The following is a 21,183-nucleotide window of genomic DNA, read 5'->3' as shown; positions in this document are numbered from 1 at the left end:
TTTCGCAGCCATAACAAGGAAATGCTCGTATAAACATTTATTATCATACAAGTTGCTAGATTGCAATCATGAATCAAAAAAGTTCGGTAGCTTATGAATTTTCACGCGACAGTTGGGATTGTTCGATTTCTGCGCCTGCGCAGTAGAATAATAGTGGCGAACCTGCCGGTAAAAAAACCAACTACACCTCATTTTAAGGTTAACCGATTTTCACAACCTGTCAAATAGTACTATAAAATGATAACATCGCATCTCACTTACTCTTGAAGAATGAGATCGGCGAGACAGTCAGAACTTTTACGTGTAAACAGTTATTATCGCAATAGTTTAAAATACACACTATTGGTGCAAGTAAATCCATGCACGTTTACAGGCGCTATAATGACAACCAGTGTCGACAGCTTTAAGTACCAGGGAGTGCACATCATGGGAGACAGTTTGAAAAGAGAGCTCACTAATTTAATTTTAACTTATTTATTTTGATATATTATTGTCAATGGGTATTTCCATATCAGTAGCGAAAGGTGGAGGTAGGCTGTTAAGATCCGATATAAATAGTGCACACTAAACTTTGTCAGTGATACTTATTTGTTTTCATTGAACTAAGACTACAATGAGGTAGTGATTGTTGGTTATTAAAATTCAATTAAACCCTGCCTAATCCAAGCCCAAGCCATAGTAAAAAATATTTGTTTATCTATAAAATATCTAAAATTATGCCATTAAAAAACCATACATAATTTTCATCATCATCATCAGGGGCACGACAACCGGGTGTGGGTCTTGGCCTCTTCCAACAGCTCCCTCCAACTGTCCCTATCCAATGTGGCCACTTTCCAATCTGGTACCCCCAGAATACAGCAGTCAGTCGCAGCTCCATCCAACCAGCGAATCTTTAGCCTGCCTCTTCTTCTACTCTCTATTGGATTGCTGGACATCACTCTCTTTGCCGGTTCATTGTCATTCGTACGGTGCACATGACCTAGCCATCTCAGTCTTCCAATCTTAATTGATTGAACTGCACTGCAATCTTCATACAGCCCGTAGAGCTCAGCATTATATCTTCTCCTCCAATTGGTGCCGTCCCTGATCGGTCCATATATACGGCGGAGAATTTTTCTTTCAAAAATGTTCAGGGCTCGTTTATTGTCCAGGTTACCGATGCGTAGATGCACTTTACAAGTGTCTTGTAAAGAGTGCTTTTAGTTCGGCGAGATAATATGCAGATAGCATACATCATTTTAGATACCTATTTTATAGATAGAAGAATATTTTTTATCGATTATGGTTTGGTTTAGGCAGGGCTTAATGAATTTTAAAAAACTAACAAACACCATCAATATGTATTATTAATTCAACGGAAATAAATAAGTATGACTGAAAAAGTGTGCACTATTTTTGTCAGATCGCCCATAGCATACATAAAATAAAATGGTTTGGTTATGCAGGGTTTAATTGAATTTTAAAAACTAACCAGCAACATATTCTGTAAATTGTATTCTTAGTTCAATGAAAACAAATATGTATGACTGACAAAGTTTAGTGTGCACTATCTATGTCGATTCTTGACAGCCTACCTCCACCTTTCGCTACTGATATGGAAATACCCATTGACAATAATATATCAAAATAAATTAAAACAATTAGTAACTTACAATATTATATTATGAAATAATTAATAGTAATGATAATAAATTGTCAAGACAGCCTTGCAAAATACGCCCACAAACATTGTACTATATCGGACAGTAGTAAATATTCAACAAAACAATTAAAATAATCAATACTAATAAATAATTACATTATTATTATTGATATAGTAGCTATTATTAAAATATTCAAAAGATAATTTGAGGGGACACCCGGGTTTGAACCGGGGACCTCTCGATCTGCAGTCGAATGCTCTACCACTGAGCTATATCCCCTTATGACAGCAATTAGATAATTGATATTCTTTAATTTTTAATGACTAATAAAAAAATGTGCTGATTGGGCAAAATATTTTTTATTTGTTTGTTCGTTTTATTTATTAGTGACATCTGTTGCAAATATATGAAATGTGTGGTTTGGGTCTTGGCTAAAGAATATAATCAATATAATATTTTTACAATGTATAAAATAAACATGGTAATAATTAGTGATGGGCCAAAAATACAAATACTAGTTTAGTGAATATTATTATTGATGAAAAAATATATTTATTTTCTTACCCTAGCCTGGATCTAGCGCCATCTTGGGCGCACCCATCCTGCATGTCTTTCCGACGCTGAAACAAAAGAGAGAAAAAATAATTATTAGATAGTTAATTACCAGAGTTAATAAGCCTACTATATTATTGTTTTTTCATTGATTCAATAAAAGTAATTAGTACTGAGAATATTTCCCTATTTATAAATTTTCCTATAAATTCTGTTTACCATAGTAATAAATATAATCTAAAAGGAAACCGTTAAATAATTGATTTGTAAGAATTATTCATCTCATATGTTTGAGTGGTTTATGGATTGGGCTGAAATAGGAATTTGATATCAAGTAAGGTGAGGACTGGAATCAATGGAGAGAAATATGACAGGCCTATGTCTAGTAGTGGACATTTGCCCGTTGAATAAAAATGATAATACGGCTACTGGACTATGATACGGAAAGTGTGAAAAATCCTCCATGGAAATCCAAGGTATAATATATATTATCGACAAGATTGTGTATAATATATTTCAACCTATTCATTGCACTGAGAGTGCATTTTACATATTATAGTATATTGAATTGTAGAGAAACAATCGTTTGTTAATCATTCATTTTTTATTTTAATTTTCGTCATCCAAACATTCAACAACTTACACCAGCGATGGCGAACCATTTTATGCTTCCGTGCCAAAAAATTACACAAATTTTAGTAACAATAAAATAATTGGTGATGTCCCATCGATTAATATTGGTAAACAATTATAAATGTACATTTTAGTAGTAAGTATTAATGCATTATTATAAATTTAAATGCACCCACGACGGCCGAGCGGCTTAATCGTCGGACTATAATGTCGTGGCTCCCAGGTTCGAGTGTGTTCAGAGTATGGACCTAATAGGTTGAGCAAGTGGATAACATCCATTTCTCGTAAAAAAAATCTTTTAATAATAACCTCCACCCTGTGGAGGCCCATAATATGATCCTATTAGGATCAGAAATTTAGCCCCTCCCCCTCAAATAATATTATTTTTAATACAATTCTTATGCAAACACAAAATGACGCAAGCTGGTTAAACCAAGTAAATGCGATGTTTGTTCATATACAAACAGAAGATTTTACTGCTCATAACACAATATCAAAAATATTTATCACGCAATAACCTTTACTGACGGGTCCTTTGAGACGAAAAATAAATTCTAAATGATTGTACCCTATAAGACCAAAACATCCTTACACCCTTTTGGCTATATTAATGATACAACTGAAAGTACCTGTTTTTCTCAACGGGTAACCAATTGTTCGAATTGTATTTTTCGTCAAATTAATTATGTTGGATAACATTATCATATATCATCATTAAAATCTATGCCCATAATGTGACGATGGCCTATAACGTCATGGGTCCCAGGTTCGAATCCTGGGTCTGGCAAGTACACATATTGTTTTTTAATTTGTGTATGAGTCAGAGTATGGAACTAATAGGTTGAGCAAGGTGGTTAACATCCATTTCTTGTAAAAACAAAATCTGTCAATACAAAACTTCCACTATGTGGAGGCCCATATATTATCTTATTAGAATCGGACATGGTAAAATCTAACAATCAATAAAAACTTAAATCAAAATTTAAATGGACAGACACTGACAGTAACAAAGATAAAAAAAAATCAATTGTGTACAAACCTCCCTATTCTCCACAGAATAGTGCTGCCAATTGAATAGCGAGTAAAATGCTTTTTTCATTTGCAGATTGTAATATGCAGCGATTCACACATCCGACTGAATCACATGAATAATAATATAACTCACGAGTCGTCAAATTGATTCAAATCAATGAATCAATACACTCAGATCATTATGATTTATTCACTTGGCTCCTTCTTATTTTAGAACCACTTTATCACTCATTTGTATAAACATTGTCATTCATCAAGGATTATTCTAATCAATTATAATATGTAGATACTTTAATCACTGACTGACTTGTAAAAATTATACTTTTGATTTACTTTAGTCTGTTTTGATTTATTATTATTAGATACATCTTATCATCTTAAAAAAACACTTTTCGATTGATTATAATCATAATTATATTCGTTTTTATCTGAAATTATTTCAAAACAACATTGAGATTAAAACACTGGCAAATTTAGAAAGGTTTTGAAATCTGGATATAAGGACTACAGATCAGTGACGTCTCGTGGGAATAGGCAGGTCGTGCGGTGCATAGGTGCAGCACTCTATAAAGAGCAGCGAATGAAGGTACGAATACAAATACTACCACTTTTGAGATCAGTGTGAGTTTTCCAAGAAGCAAACGATACGGTCACTTCATTGTAATGTTAGTACCTATCGATACCACAGTTCAATAGGGGAACAACTCATAATTTAAAGGTTTGATGTAGAAAAGTCTTTTCTTTATAATTCAGCAAAAAAAATAGTCAACAATGTCTTCAATGTGTCATAAAATCGAATAACCCTTTCTGAGATTAATTAGTAATTCCGTTATATAATCAAATTTATTGGTTAATTCCTTATTAAAATGTACAATTTCATTGTGCATTGATGAATTCCACTAAATTAAATATAAAAAAACATACACTTTCATCGAAAACAAGGCTTTAAAATTAAAATGAGAATTACTGCAAAAAATTCAAACGCCATTATCTTGAAACAAGGTTTTATGAGTTGTTCCCCTATTGAACTGGGGTACCGCTATATATAAAAATAATCATGGCATAAATCACCCTGTCAATAGCTATAATTGTATTGTAATACCCATTGTAATAAATATTGTAATGGCGGCTTATCGCAGAGATAATTTTTTTACAAGGGTGCCTCCAAACCTATCAGCGCAACAGGCCTCCACGTACCTGAAACCACCACTGTTAGTAAGTAGGATTTGTGGAAATGTTCTAATTTTCGGTACATGGTGTACATACATGCTCAAAGCGTCTGGAGGAAAGCAGCGTAAGATGGATGCTCGATTCGGGTAAGATACACTACATTATCGAGATATGGCGCTGGACCGAGGGTCAATTATTCTAATTTGCAAGTGAAAACTGGAGCACTGACCATGAGATTAAAATATTAGAATTGAGAATATTGCCATGACAAGAACCGCTTTTGAAAAAAATTAAACATCTCTTCTGAAATCGAGACAGCTCCGGGCACTCGATGGAGGGCGATCGGGTGCTACATCATGCCCGTACTTAGTGACGTCAAGTAGTGGTAGGCAGGTCAAGCAATGCATAAGGGCGGAGAATGAAGGAACGAAAACAAATATCACAGCATTTGAGACCGTCGCTTAATTAGAAAGTATCGACATCTGTGGGTCTATATCTACTATACACCAGTGGCGAAGGGTGATTTTTGGAAACAGGTAGGCTGTGAAGAAAGCACACTTGTTAGATGTATTTACGGGAAATAAGAAGATAATCCGACATAACTACTGATGAATAGGTAGGTACACAAAAACCGATGAAATTTCAAAAGCTCACTGATGGTATAAAATTAAGCAATTAATTTGAATTATGTATTGTCTTAAATATAAACGCAAGATACGCTCAAAATATATTGAAAATATCCGTTGTTGTCAATCTGTTCCATAACAATTTATAATTTAACCCGTAAACTGGACATTTTAAAATACTTCTATATTTAAAACACAGACTTAGATACAATATCAGATTTCAACTTACATAATTGGCTGAATAAATTGTCTTAGTCTATGAATAAACTAACTGACAAATAAAATCATGAGATATATTATTTTTAACAACAATCAATATTTATATGTGATTGAATCCCTAGAAATAATTTTTTTAAATTATCTTATAAATTATTTTGAATAAATGTGCACTTACGTAATATGTAAGCGTAAGCGCTCCTTAAATAGCTTACCAATTTATATGGGCCGCCGCAGACGTCTTGAAATTATGAGAAACAAACTTCATATAAAAAAAGTTTTCGATTCACGCGAACGTAACCCATACAATGTGTAAAGCGAAATGAGATATCGCTTATTTTTTTAAACCTTCGAGACATGCCATAAATGGTGCTTATTGAAATAGTGGAAAAGATCGTAAAATTATTATGACAATTATACGACAGATGTCGTTGGGCATATTGTATATATTATTATGTGATTATATTATTTAATATGTCAATATAAAATTTAAATTTTTTTTTCTTAAGAAGGTAGGCTTTAAATAATCGCCTAGTATGGAGTCTTCGCCACTGCTATACACAGGGCGGCTATAGGCGGCTATCGAGGGTAGTTTATAATATTTATGTATTGATATTTAGGTATTATAATTGTTACAATAAGCTAGCCGTCTAAACTAAACTGTCAAAAAGTGCTATCGGCTATTTTAAAAATTTGTTTGCTACTGGCTTCCTGTAAAGTGCAAGCCGACAAGAACCGTGTTTTATTTAGACATGCATTTTATCTCAGTACTGTACGACCCAAAGAGGTTGGACGATCTTTAATATACGGCCATATATTTCCGATACATCACTTCTCGGTAAAGTATGATACGGCGAACTGCATACGTACAAGTTTCCGGAGACGAGGTACAATGACATTCTCTTGGCTGTGCAACCTCCGTAAGTGGTTCAATATTTTCGGCAATTAATCATATTACTAACACTCCGCTCTGCTGTTTGTTCGCACGACCCTGTGGGAAGTATGTGTAGGGGACATCACTGTTATTAAACAAATGAACAACATCTGTTTTCGTACATTTAACGTGCCAACCATTTTTAAATATATTACACAATCATTAATCTTTTCTCTTATTTATGTGGTGTGTATTTAATTAAATATATATAGTCATATTATCCAGATTCTCATCACTCATCCAGTCATCACTCACCCGTATCACTGTTGACATTACAAATATATTATGACTAATATTACAAAATAAATTAGTATCACTTCGGCTGTCGAACCGAAACTTCTTGTCCACGTGTTAAAGCTGTGAATTAATAATCCTCTCCACTGCACCTAATCACACTTCCGTTTTCAAATGAGGAACGCCAACAAATTTATCATTTCAATTTACGCTTCCGTGCTGTACGGATCTGTCAATTTACGTAATTTGAAGCTTTTTATAATAAAAATATGTCTAAAACCGTCAGAAGTGATTTTGGAATTATTATTAGCAACCTTTTGTCTTATTGCGAAGAAGAAACGTATGACAGATATGTCAATAGAAGTCTTCTATATGCGATTACAGCGACTTATTATCGTCAATTTTTTGTTGTCAGACAACATTTTACATAAACATTTTAGATTATTTTCGTAAATAGGTTTGTCTATAAATAACATCAAACGATTAGGCTAGTTTTGACCTCTCCCCACATCGTACCAACCCTCTTAAATGTATGTCACATTATTTTTTTAACTACGTTAAAAAACAAATTCGTTGTAAATTTTGAATTTCTCAGAGAAAAAGAATTTACATTTTGTTGGTTTTGTGACTATTTTCTGTAATCCTATCCCATTTTTCACAAATACCCTCTTAGGGTGACCCCTAAGGCGATTTAGGACATCTATTGATATAATCATGAAACAGATTGTCACAATAGCCAATTCGACAGATGTTAATTTAAAAAATATTAAAAGTGTTAAGTATTTTCTTTTTATTTAAAAAAAATCTACATCTATTAAGGAAAATTATGATGTACCTATTCAAAATTGTCATGTAGGTACTAATATAGTCAATGATAATATTAGTAACCAGCGATCGCCACGACTTCGTCCGCGTGAAATAAGGAAATAAATAGTATTAGAAAATAATATTGTAGGTACTATGAAGGAATAGACTGATTCGTGTTACATATTAATTATTGTAAGATAGCAGTTTTTGAGTTATAAACGAACAAACTGACAGACATACATGTACTTTGATTTTATTAAATGTTAATTCTTGGTCGCAAAACCATGAAAGTTGAACGAAAATAACAACACAATTTAGAATGATTTTTCTGACTGTTCTGATTTGTCATGTTCTATTTTGTCCGGTTACCGTGGCGAAGGGTGGAGGTAGGTTGTATTCATTGAATTAAGACTACAATTTACAGATGGTGTTGGTTTTCTGCGAAAACCAAGCCATAATAGATAATAGTCAAAAAATACTCTTCTATCTATAAAATGGTAACCGGAAAAACTGTAAATTGTAGTCATCTGTAAATTGTAGTCTTAATTCAATGAATACAACCTACCTCCACCCTTCGCCACTGCTGTCGGTCATAATAAATCAGCTTTGAAAAAATAGTTTTACATTTCCCCCGCCCTTTATATTTGTCTTCAAAACAATGATAGGTAAGTACGACTGATAAAGTTTAGTGTGCACCATTTATGGCAGATCGTAACAGCCCACCTCCACCCTTCGTCACTGATACGCATTGATTCATTATAATACTTTTAAAGGTAAATACGATTTAGGTACTTACCTATTTGTACCTTTCGTACGTCTTGCCCAAAACATAAAAATCGATTTTGTAGTAAGTTTAAAATATCACATCAATGATAAAATGTAGAACACAGATAACGCTATCACATAGATAATGTTGATATGTTATAAATTATAACTGATTGGTAAATTAGCTGAGCGTCTTGTGAACAAAATTGTTTATCGATATTTTCCAAAAAAATAAATAAAAAAAAGTTCGCTCGCGCGTCAAAGGTTATCTGCTACTTTGGCGATCAACACAACATGTTATGCGGGTTATAAATATTACGAGACGGTGAGAAAATATTACATCGTTTAATAAGTAGGAAGTCAAGTCGGCAATCAATACAATGTCGAATTTACCATCACTTACTTGAAGAGTTGTCAAATAAATAATATACACCTCAGATATATACCTACTAGAAAAAATCATATCTATTTGAAATAATTACAAGATAAAAAGAACTGTTTTTATACTTACAACGTTTTTAAATTTTCTGTTGAATCATATAAACTTGACTTGCTAGCTTAAACGATCAAAAAAATTTGTACTTGATAGAAATAATACTGAAATGTCATTTTGATTTCCATAGTAACGCACGTATATATTAATAATGTAGTTGCTAGGACCATCCGCTTGGCAACCAATAATGGTGTCAAAATAACTTTTCATACAAAACAGAGTTAACTGAAAATGAATTCAATTCTACTTAAAGGTGGCTAAAAGTATTAAAAAAATGCATTGGCATCGTGTTCTGATGTATTCAAAAAGTTTCAAATGTCTAGTTAGTCGGGAAGTTAGTTAAAAATCGATTGCAAGATTTGTACCGGACAAAGAATCACCGGACAAATAAGAATACGAGATAAGGAAAACGTTGTAAAAAAATACGATGCTCGGCGGGATTTGATTTGACTGGTATCGCGCCAACTGTGCATTAACCAATTATGCTACGAGCCTACTACCTAATTACGACATTTTAAGCTAGTAGGTCATACATGAAATGCTTATCAAATTGCGCCATTATTGACTATCGGTTTTTGTGTATTAAATCAAGTAATATTAATTACTTTAATTACTAACCGACGCCCGGCTCTTGCCAAAGTGGGTATATATTTGAGGTGTTTTCAAGTTATGTATGTTCAATATATTGACTGTTACATTCTCAAATTTTGGTGAATTATTCGTTGAATAAAAGAAATAGTTAATTAATAAAAATAAATAATATTTTTAAATGTTGAAATGTTATGAAAAGATAATCCGCAATTCGAAATGAATTGAAGCTTATTTACACAGTAGAATATGAGTAGTTTTTTAAAGTTCAACATTCATATGTTTAAACTCCGACTAGTGTGAAAATTTTCTTCAATACCGTTGATATCGAGGCCTGAACAAAAACGAACCATAAGTGTGAGTGAGTAAGGCACGCTTATATCTCATACCGCAAGAATTTATACGGCTGAATTAAATATTTTTTCAACACATCGCCGATAAAAATGAATTAAAGCATCAATTACTACATTGAGCTACTTTACGAGCTGTTTGTTGGCGAATTTAAAAGCGGGCGATTCAGCTACTGCGATTGTGATGATGACACACAAAACTTTCCATTCGCTGAGAAGCCACAAGCCAGCTACTATTTTGACAGAACGTAGTTCGTTTTTTTACCGTGAGGTCTCTACTGCGCAGACGCAGTAGGCCCACACGCCGACGTGCAGCGTGTAAAGTTGACCGGCTTTCAACTTTTCTCGGTAGTGTTTATAATCTGCTTGTTAGCTTGTTAGATGATGACACTGGGCGATTTTACAGGCATATTGTAAATTCGCCAACAAGCAGCTCGTAAAGTAGCTCAATGTAATTGACGCTTTAGACGAAGTATTGGTTTTGGGCATCGGCAACGCAATCGGCGTGATTAGAATTACAATACCGGTATTAGATGAAAACAGTTTTTCTCGGTGACTTCAACTTTTCCTTTAATTCTGCCCAGAAACCGAAGTCGAAATAGAGCTTTTCCAGATCAGGACAAATTCCGTTGTATAAAAGCGTAACAAGTCGAGAGCTATTTAAGCTCTTTTGTATTTTGTTTTTAGAATTATTTATTAATTGCTTTTTCGTACAAGGTGGGTTGTTAGTAATTTTGAACCATCACAAACACCTAGGCTTTGAGAAAAACGTAAATATGGTGTCCTCACCGGGATCGAACCCAGAACTCTCGGGTGGAAGGCCAGCGCCTTACGCACTGCACCACGAGAGCCACCTTACGATCTAATTTTAAAAATCGATTAATTAACATAGCTTTACCGTTAAAAAAATATGGTTAATTTTTTGTACATACTGTTTGTTTACACTTTTGTCGGTTCAGTTTGATTCAGTCATTTTAGATAGATTTTTTCAATTTATATGCTTTCTTAATTTCGAATATACCGGTATTTCGAATATTTTAAGAACCGGTAATTCGGACACTCACATTCAAACCCCTTCTTCAGTGGGGGTATAGACTATCTGATTTATACGTATTAATCTGTTCTGTGATATCGCCTTGTTTGTAGTGGGTACATAATATACTGAAATATAATCCCGTGATCACATATGTATGTGAAACATGGACCCTAAGTAAAAGAGAGATCCAGAAACTTCGAGTAGCACAACGTGGTATGGAGAGGTGCATGCTGGGCATAACGCGAAAGGACAAAAAGAAGAATGAGTGGATAAGAAAGCAGACAAGGGTTTGCGATGTAATGGAGTTTATTAAAAGCCTTAAATGGAGATGGGTTGGACACAGCTCGAAGAAGAGACAATCGTTGGACAAATCTAGTCATCCAGTGTTATCAAAGAAGTACAAAACATCCGCAAGGTAGACCTAGAGGCCGCTGCATCGATGAAATGATAAAGTTCTGCGGAAATACGTGGCAATGCAATGCACATGACCGAGAGAAGTGGAAGCAGCTTGAAGAGGCCTTCATCCAGCAGTGGATAGATTCAGGCTGATGATATGTATTATTTTTCGGTTGTAATAATAATTAGCTTTCTTAATTTTGAAAATACCTGTATGTATTTTGAATATTTAAAAAAACCGGTAATTCGGTAACGATTAATATCGGGATTTCGGTGTTTTAAATAACCGCATTGCAAACCCTACTGTGATCATTACAATGTATTGTGAATCATTAGCATGACCTGGGTGGGCCTTAATTCAGCAGTCTATTAATAACAATTGACCGTGGCGATGGTCATGAACTAAAAATAAGTGCATCCATTTCGATTACGCCCATGGATTCGTGTAATTCGTGAATTATTTGCAAAGCCTAGAATCTAGATGGCCGGCCCACTCAACCAGGAAACCGGCAAGTGATGGCGAATGTGCCCAGCCGGCTGTTCGCGAGCAAGATGAAATATTATTATTTATTTATAAACAGTACACTGACATGACAGTATGATTATACGGACATGAATGAGAGAGGTGTATTCAATAGGTCGCTATAAATAAACTTTTTATAGCAGGCTCTATTCTGGTTTGAATCATGCAGTTTTTTGGACAACTGTGCAAGAGCCAAGAAGACAGGTATGTATAATATAGAAAGACACTAATTTTATTACCTATTCGTTAAACTTGTACGTATGCAGTTCGCCGTATCACACTTCGCCGTGAAATGTTGTATCGGAAATATAAGGCCGTATATTACGGTGGCCGCGCGGTTTAAGCGTTGGATTATAACGCCGATGTTCCCAGGATCGAATCCTGGGTCTGGCAAGTATACATATTGTTTTTCAATTTGAGTCAGGGTATTGACCTAATTAAGGTTGAGCAAGTGGCTGACATCCGTTTCTCGTGAAAAACAAAATCTGTTAATACAAACTTCTATTCTGTGGAGGCCCACATGATCCTTTAGGATCGGACATGGTCGAATAATAATAATATTAAAGACCGTCCAACCTCTTTGGGTCGTATAGTACTGACATAAAATTGTAATGTATGTATAATGTCTGAATGGTTCTTGTCGGTTTACACTTTACAGGAAGCCAGCAGCAAACAAATTAAAAAAATAGCCGATATACTGGATTATTTGTTAGGTTTAGGTTAGGTTAGGTTTTCATTCTTGAACTTATGAATTTTGCCAAAATCAGCTATGAAAATTGAATTAATGTTCACATAGAATCTAATAAAATTGGAGACCGTATAGTATACGGTCATCTCTTTCCGATAAGAAAATTCACGGCGAACTGTGACACGGTGAAATATTTTAGCTACAATTTAGTAACAATACGTTATTGTGTATTTAGTGATTACTATTTCGAGTTTGCATACAACGATACATGGCCGACTATATTCAGGCCGTGGTACTGAATTACGAATTACGACGGTAGTGCTGGTTATTGATTATCTTAGAATTGAAATGAAGATTGTTGATTGCATATTTCAGCACTATCATCGCAGTATACAGCTCCGTATCACGGCCTGATTATATTGAGCACTGGCGACGATATAAAATATAATAGCTGACATAATATTTTCACTAGAAACTGAATAAATTGTTCTTCACTATCAAAATAAAAGATTTTTTTGTATCGATTATATACGCAAACCCGTAAGACTACCAGTATTAAATACGTCTTATATTATTCACACTGTTGACATCTACTATGTAATCAGATTGTAAGCCGTAATAATATGCGTATTATGCCATGCAATAATTAAATGTAATATATTATGTATGTACGCATAATATGACACTGTAATCAGTACTAGGTATACTGTATCCGCGATACTTTCATTTATTCGATTTATTTAATGTTTTAAAAATTGTTAAAAATTTATTTACTTGATTTAATACACAAAAACCGATAGTCAAGCGCAATTTGATAAGCATATCATATATGTGTCGCTGATTTCAAAACCCGCTATAACACTTTTTCATTATGTTGAGAAAATCAATAAAAACCTATTGAACTAAAAAGGTATTTGAATGTTTCAGTAGTGTTATAGCGGGATTAGATAGACACATTGATTTTGTTTCATAAATAACAGTTAATCGTACCGGATTTTGAAAGAGGCGATACAATTTTCATGTAGAGATTTTATTAATAACGAATCCAACGATATATATATCGTAATTATTTGAAAAAGTGTTATAGCGGGTTTTGAAATTTAGCGACACATATACTTATGTAGCTTAAAGTGTCGAAATTAGGTAGTAGGCTCGTGGCATAATTGGTTAATGCACAGTTGGCGCGATACCAGTCAAATCAAATCCCGCCGAGCATCGTATATTTTTACAACGTTTTTCTTAGCTCCTATTCTTATTTGTCCGGTGGTTCTTTGTCCGGTACAAATCTTGCAATCGATTTTTAACTAACTTCACGACTAGCTATACATTTGAAACTTTTAGAATATATCAAAACACGATGCCAATGCCATTTTTTAACACTTTTAGCCATCTTTAAGTAGAATTAAATTCATTTTCAGTTAATTCTGTTTTGTATGAAAAGTTATTTCGATACCATTATTGGTTGCTAGGGGGTCCTAGCAACTCAATTATTAATATATACGTGCGTTACTATGGAAATCAATATGAAATGACATTTCATTATTCAGTATTTATATCAAGTACTATTTTTATATGATGCTAGTCAAGTCAAGTTTATGTGATTCAACAGAAAATTTAAAAACGTTGTATATAAAAAGTTCTTTTTATCTTGTAATTTTATTTACCATGGTAGGTATTGTTAATTAAAAAAAACAGTGGAAAATTTTGATTGTGGAACGATGTTGTAGTTGTCATTATATTATATTCATAATAATAATATATGCATAACATTTTGACGTTACTTATTATTAAATTAAACGTATATATTATTCATCTTCATGGAATTCAATACAATTTAATCAACCGATAGGTACCTACCCAAAACACTATAAACTTATACATTTTAAAATACGCTGAGAATTCTCATACTATTTTTTGCATATAAGTTCATGGTCATTTTATCATAATAATTTTAGTGATTTTTTATTTATACAAGTGTCCAATTAGTATGATTATTTTCGCCTGCGGCACTAGGTATAACGTGTTGAATGGTTAAAAATAGACACCGTGCGGACTATCATATAAAAGGGAAGATAATTATGTTTTTGTTCTTGTTGAAGCTTTACAACGTATTAATTTACACTCGTTTAGTGCTTACACAGCGCTCTATGAATCAGAAAGATAGTAAAATAATCTATGTATTTCTGCTATTTCATTTAGATGTGTGAATTGTTTCAACACGTCGTATTAAGTATTATCGATAGTAGGGCCCGGTCACACCCTTCATCCGTTTTGCTCACCTACACCTGTTTAAAAGATTTCACTGCCTAAATATTATGAAGAAGTTTGGGAATTTAATACAGAATATATAATGTTTTTGGGTTGTCACAGTGTGTTCTTTATTATTATACATATCGGGCTAGTTTCAGAAACCATTCACAAGAGATAATGTATTGAAAGGTGTATGAATGCGAACGCCGCTCTAAGTACCCATGTCGAAAAGGAATCTGTATAGTTGAGACCAAACGTTGCTCAGAGTAAAATAGTGGGTGATTTTGTACTGTGTCAGTTGACTTATTGCAAAAATTAAATATAAAGATGCCGATCCATCTGGATTAACTAAGTCGCACTTGGCAATAAGCACCGTGAGTACTATATGTCATAGGAGATGCAATCTAAGTTGCCGATATTGACATCTTAAAGATAGATGCCTATTTTATAATGCAAAAAAAATGCATTACAAATAAAACATACTACAAAACATATATTTTCATGCAAGGAATGGATCCAGCAAAATGCAATTGCATCGAGATCGTATAAGGTAAGCTGAAGAAAAAGGTGACATGTAAATTGTACGTAAAACATTTCACCATGGCACATTTCGCCGTGAAATTTCTTATCGGAAAGAGATGGCCATATACTATACGGTCTCTAATTTTATTAGATTCAATATGAACATTAATTCAATTTCCATAGTTGATTTTGGCAAAATTTATGAATTCAAAAATAAAAACCTAACCTAACAAATAATCCAGTATATCGGCTATTTTAAAAATTTGTTTGCTGCTGGCTTCCTGTAGAGTGTAAACCGACAAGAACCGTTTTTTATTTAGACACGAATTTTATGTCAGTACCTACTATACGACGCTAAGAGGTTGGACGGTATTTTAAGGTGACGCATCAGTGAAACGCCAAATAATTTTCAACTATAGGTGCGACGAAATTTTGGACTTGCTCGCATTCAGTGAGAGAACGTCGAGCCAGAAACACGTCACTTTGCTGCGTGATGGCGACGGGCCAATTAATTCTAAAATCGTGTAAAGATGACTAAAAACGTTACCCATTTACTTTAAAAAGAAAACATGTCAATGAATATATTATTATTGTTACTAATAGAACAATAAACAGAACATAAAATGGACGTATGTTGGATTTATATGATAAATAATATTTCGTTTGACAGGCGTCATTTGCACCCGCGACCCGCAATCCGCGCATCGCCTAGCAACGATCTTTTTAGACCGTGCCTCAACTAATGCATGGCCTTAATATACGGCCATATATTTCCGATACAACATTTCACAGTGAAGTGTGATACTGCGAACTGCATACGTACAAATTTCCGGACACGGAAGAAAAATGTGTTGTCTGTGACTGCTGAAGGCTCAACACAACGAAGAAGAAATCAAAAGATGAATCCAAAAACAACTCGAGAATTAGAAAAAAAATATATCAAAATATACGATAGAGTAATATTTCTTAAAAAAAATTAAAGAACCTGTTTATCTGGTCAACAAATTCCTTAAAAAAAGCATATTATCGATCTTCTAATGTTAATACCCCATATATGACGAAAATGACTTATTGATGTATTAAAAACAACAAAAACACTGCCCATCGACTGCGAAATTCCCGTATCTGTAGTTATTTTAACAAAAATGATACAGCCATTTTAGTCATTTCCCGTATCTGAACATTGCAGGAATAAACCTGTAATAGCCCGTATCTTGCCTCTTAGCTGTCAAGCGTGTTGCATGACGTGTGTTGAATTCAGCTTCAAAATTTCATTTTCGTAAAACAGTGAGTAATATAACAAATTTGGATGTTTATCTTTATATATTATTGTTTATTGTGTATAACATTTTATTGGATGTTATCATTATGGTGTTATGTACTTTGCTTTACCACTTTTAACGTTACGGGTTGTTGGCATGCATGTAGTTACAACATGTGTGAACTATTAACACAATTTTTGCACAATATTTGCACAATTTATAAAAACTCACTTAAAGGATATTAACATTAGGCCATCGATATTATGTTTACTATACAGAGGTATTCCGGGTAGCACACGACAATTATAAGATCGCCTTGATGGTGACCGACCTCCGCTAGGGGATGGCACAATATGAAGAAGAATACAGAGGTAAATTTGATCAATTGGATCATAACAATTCGATAAAAATTTTGACAAATTATGTCAGTAAAGGAAAACGGTTTTAAGAAAATCGGTAATTAATTGCACAGTTTCAAAAAAATATGATTTTGAGAATAAATTCACTCCTTATCAACCCTTAAATCACTAGCACTGTAACTTTTCATCGCCGTTGATCGCCAATAGCGACGAAATCTACCCCTTCACTGTTTCCCAAACTTTTTATTGACGAAAAAAATAAATAGATCAATTATTGTTATGTATACTCGATCGTATCGTAAACAGCGTACTCTACGCGAACGCTGGCGAATTTTAGCTGCATGCTAACGTAAGTTCGGCGGCGCGCACGGCCTTCTCGGTTCGACAACCAGACACTACTATCGCGACGCCCGATTAAAAAAACACTTTATCAGTCGAGAAATAAAAAAAAAACAAAAACGCAAGGCTTGGCTCACACGGGAGAGTCGCGATTTTTTCTACTACGTTTCAGCGCATCTATTCTATACACCACTGGCGAAGGGTGGAGGTAGGCTGTTAAGACCTGCCATAAATACTCCACACTAAACTTTGTCAGTCATACATATTTGTTTTCATTGATATAATGTTACAATTTACAGATGGAGTTGGTTAGTTTTTAAAATTTAATTAAACCATGTGAAAACCAAGCCATAATAGATAATATTCAAAAATACTTGTCTATCTATAAAATATCTAAAATTATGCAATTAAATCATACATAATGGATATTTTATAGATTAAATAACATCTTTATCTATTATAGTTTGGTTTAGACAAGGCTTAATGAATTTAAAAAAAATGAACCAATAATATCTGTAGGTTAATCCAACGAAAACAAATATGTATGAATGAAAATGTGTGCACAGTTTTGTCGCATTGCCCAAAATATACACAAAATTATTATGGTTTGGTTTATGATTTTCAAAAACTAACCAATATCGTCTGTAAATTGTAGTCTTGGTTCAATAAAAACAAATACATATGACTAACAAAGTTTAATGTTCACTATTTATGACGGATCTTAACCGCCTACCTCCACCCTTCGCTACTGCTATACACAAGACTGCTTTCGGCTGCTACGGCAGCTATCTAGGTTAGGTTTGAAGCGCAATATATTAGCACTTATTGTAACAATCATTGTTACTGTAAGTTAGTTGTAATTGTTACAATAAGTGCTATATTTTGACGACTCATTATCATCGAGTGTTTGTAATTCATTTTCTTTATTAACATTTAGTGAACATTACAAATTATTAATTTAAGACGTTCACAATTCACATTTAGAAGAAAATAAATATTAATAAAACAGTATTATATCTGTATATAAAAAAGAAATAGATCAGCATTAAACAGTAGAAAAGTGTAAATACAAAAAAATATAAATTAGATACAAGGAATTACACCGAATGAGCTAAGCAGACCCTATTTTAAGAACTTATAAAACAATGCCCACCTATACTCATCCCCACGCAAGGTGGAATATGTCAATATCCGAAGTGATTTGGTTGAACAGAGTTATTGCCCTCCCAATTGGCAGGTTAGTTCTGCACATTGGAAGAACAAACAACGAGAGCCCTCGATTCCTAATATAATTATCAGAGACACACAAGCCGCGTATAAGTTGGAAAAAATATGTAGCTGAATAAATATCCCTTCTAAACTAATAACTATAGTGTCATGACTGCGTATATTGGAAGTATTACGGTCTTATTAAAATGAGACATGTTACATTGGAGGTTTATATGTGGTAGGTACTGTTAGACCCCCGAATGGTCCCCATTTGGGGATGTCTCTATGTATCTGGAGAGGCCCGAGTCGGTATCAAATCCAACAAATAGTTAGGGCTGATTACAAAAATAAATAATAATAGAGCCGGCAATGCCGCAGATTACGACCGTTGAAAAATATTTGCAACGTCGCCGTTTTTCGACAACGCTCTCGTTGAAAGCGAAACACAAGATGGCGGGTAATATGCTGCAAATAGCCAAACAGCAAAGACGCACATTTCGTCCTCCGTAAAATTATCGTATATATATCGTATATTGTAATCCATTACAATTCCGGTGTGTTAATTGTCACCTCCACATCCCGAATCCAGACGAAAAACCATACCAAAATAAAAATGACAGCGTGCTTTTCACTTTCGAAAATGGAGGGAAATGACAATACCTATATAGAAAACATTGAGGGTTTTACTAATAACAAAACTGTGTAGTTTAATATAAACGATTAGAAAATATATAAATATTTTTTTTATTTATTTATTTATATTATATCGGACATTAGAACTGATATACATTTTATCGTGGAAATCAAGCTTAATAATGCAAGGTTCACACATCATGACCCGATATACTAAAATTAACATTTTTTGGCAGTTTATACATCTTGAAACAGCAGTCAAATAATTTGCATAGACTACTCTGTTTATCAAAAATTCTGCTCTTTTTACGTGGCTGCCAAGTGTTCGTTGCATAAATAAACTAGAAAATAGTAATATTTGGATTGCAATGTTTCCTTAATTAGTATTTTTAAACAATATTACAAATGAATTATTTTTCGCATCAAAACGATTGCTGAATTTGGATGAATTCAAATTTATTTATTTTACAAAATACATAGTACATAGTACAGTGATATTTACAAATAGTGAATTCAAAACGTTCGAGACACGAAATGATATGAAAAAATTACATATTTATACAAATAAAGAACACAGAAAAAATATAGCAAGGCTTCTTGTCACCACGGTCGTTTCTTGAACTTAAACCCGCAAGCCGCATTTAATTTCACCGCGCGCAAAATTGAATGTGTGTTCGATATTGCGTGGAGTTTTATTAACATAATATGTATAAACCTTTGCGGAAGCTGGCGAAGAACATTAATGATTATGAAACAGAAAAGAAAGTTTTTAATCCCTCACAGTGCCAGAGATAGAGTAGGTATCTATGCTATGATATGATCTATGACAAATCAACATTCAAAGAGTTCGTGGCCCAGTGGCGAGGGGTGGAGGTAGGCTGTTTTCGACATAAATAGTGCACACTAAACTTTTTCAGTCATACTTATTTGTTTTCATTGAACTACGAATACAATTTGCAGATGGTCATGGTTCATTTTTTAGATTCAATGAAACACTACCTAAACCAAACCATAATAGTTTAGATATGCCATGGGCGATCCGACAAAAATAATGCACACCTTTTCAGTCATACTTATTTGTTCCTGTTGAATTAAGAATACAATGTGACATATTATTACAGATGGTGTTGGCAAGTATTTTTAAATTCATTAAGTCTTGCCTAAACCATACTATAATCGATACAAATATTCTTAATTTGATAAATGAATATTTTTTTACTATTATCTACTATGGCTTGGATTATGCAGGTTTTAATTGAATTTTAAAAACTAACAAACACTATCTACACAATGTAGTATTACTTTAATGAAAACAAATACGTTTGACTGACAAAGCTTAGTGTGCACTATTTATGTCGTAACAGCCTACCTCCACCCTTCGTCGCTGAGTCGTGACGTAACAGCGTCAGCGCATGCAGCGCTGTGACGTAAAAGACTTGATATAGAAGTTGGTGTATAGATTTTGGTACGAATTGATGTTGAATATTTTGGCGAATTCAGAAAATCACAATCTCAATTATTAGAAGGTTCTCTCAAGGGAGTGATCATTCATTGCCAGTAAAAAAATGGAGTTGACCACTTTTCTTCTGATATATTGGGTCTTTTAAATTTTAAAGTGAGAATTTTACAGTTCTGGCTATACAATGTATTATGACATAATGTAAACATATTATTATTATGTTAAACCATAATGATTCGAAATTCAATTATCGATTCATTCCACTCACGTGAGATGGAGTTGTTTTGCTGCAATTATTACCTAGGAAGAGAGACTGCTTCTCTTTCCTACCGTATTTTCAAAAACATTTTCTGAAATGTCACTCGAAACATCTTATACTTACTTCTAGCATTTTTTAATGTCCATAAAATGCATACTAATCAGGGTTGACGTTTACATTGACTTGTAAAAAAACTCAATTT

At 33.6% G+C, this 21,183-nt stretch overlaps 1 protein-coding gene and 1 non-coding gene across 3 annotated transcripts in view; both read right to left on the bottom strand.

The window, feature by feature from the left end:
* The window catches only part of spdi (sperm antigen with calponin homology and coiled-coil domains split discs), a 179,299-nt gene extending 161,817 nt beyond the window's left edge, over positions 1 to 17,482 (bottom strand). For both annotated transcript variants that reach the window (XM_085950770.1, XM_085950771.1), the window contains exons 1-3: positions 17,241 to 17,482; positions 3,871 to 4,291; positions 2,211 to 2,266 (exon numbers count right to left, since the gene is read on the bottom strand). In XM_085950770.1, coding sequence (XP_085806896.1) covers positions 2,211 to 2,266; positions 3,871 to 3,930 — 116 coding nt within the window. In that variant the 5' untranslated portion in view covers positions 3,931 to 4,291; positions 17,241 to 17,482. The remainder of the gene's footprint in view (positions 1 to 2,210; positions 2,267 to 3,870; positions 4,292 to 17,240) is intronic.
* Positions 1,854 to 1,925, bottom strand: TRNAC-GCA (transfer RNA cysteine (anticodon GCA)). The gene has a single exon. It is a non-coding gene; the product is annotated as a tRNA-Cys (tRNA).
* Positions 17,483 to 21,183: the final 3,701 nt, after the last annotated feature.

The sequence above is a fragment of the Rhyacophila brunnea genome, unplaced genomic scaffold (genome assembly GCF_057557595.1).
Source record: "Rhyacophila brunnea isolate RB1 unplaced genomic scaffold, BYU_Rbru_1.0 scaffold_23, whole genome shotgun sequence".
Lineage (NCBI taxonomy): Eukaryota > Metazoa > Arthropoda > Insecta > Trichoptera > Rhyacophilidae > Rhyacophila > Rhyacophila brunnea.
Note: the sequence above shows the minus strand (reverse complement) of the source record. Positions and strands in the feature narration are given on the sequence as shown.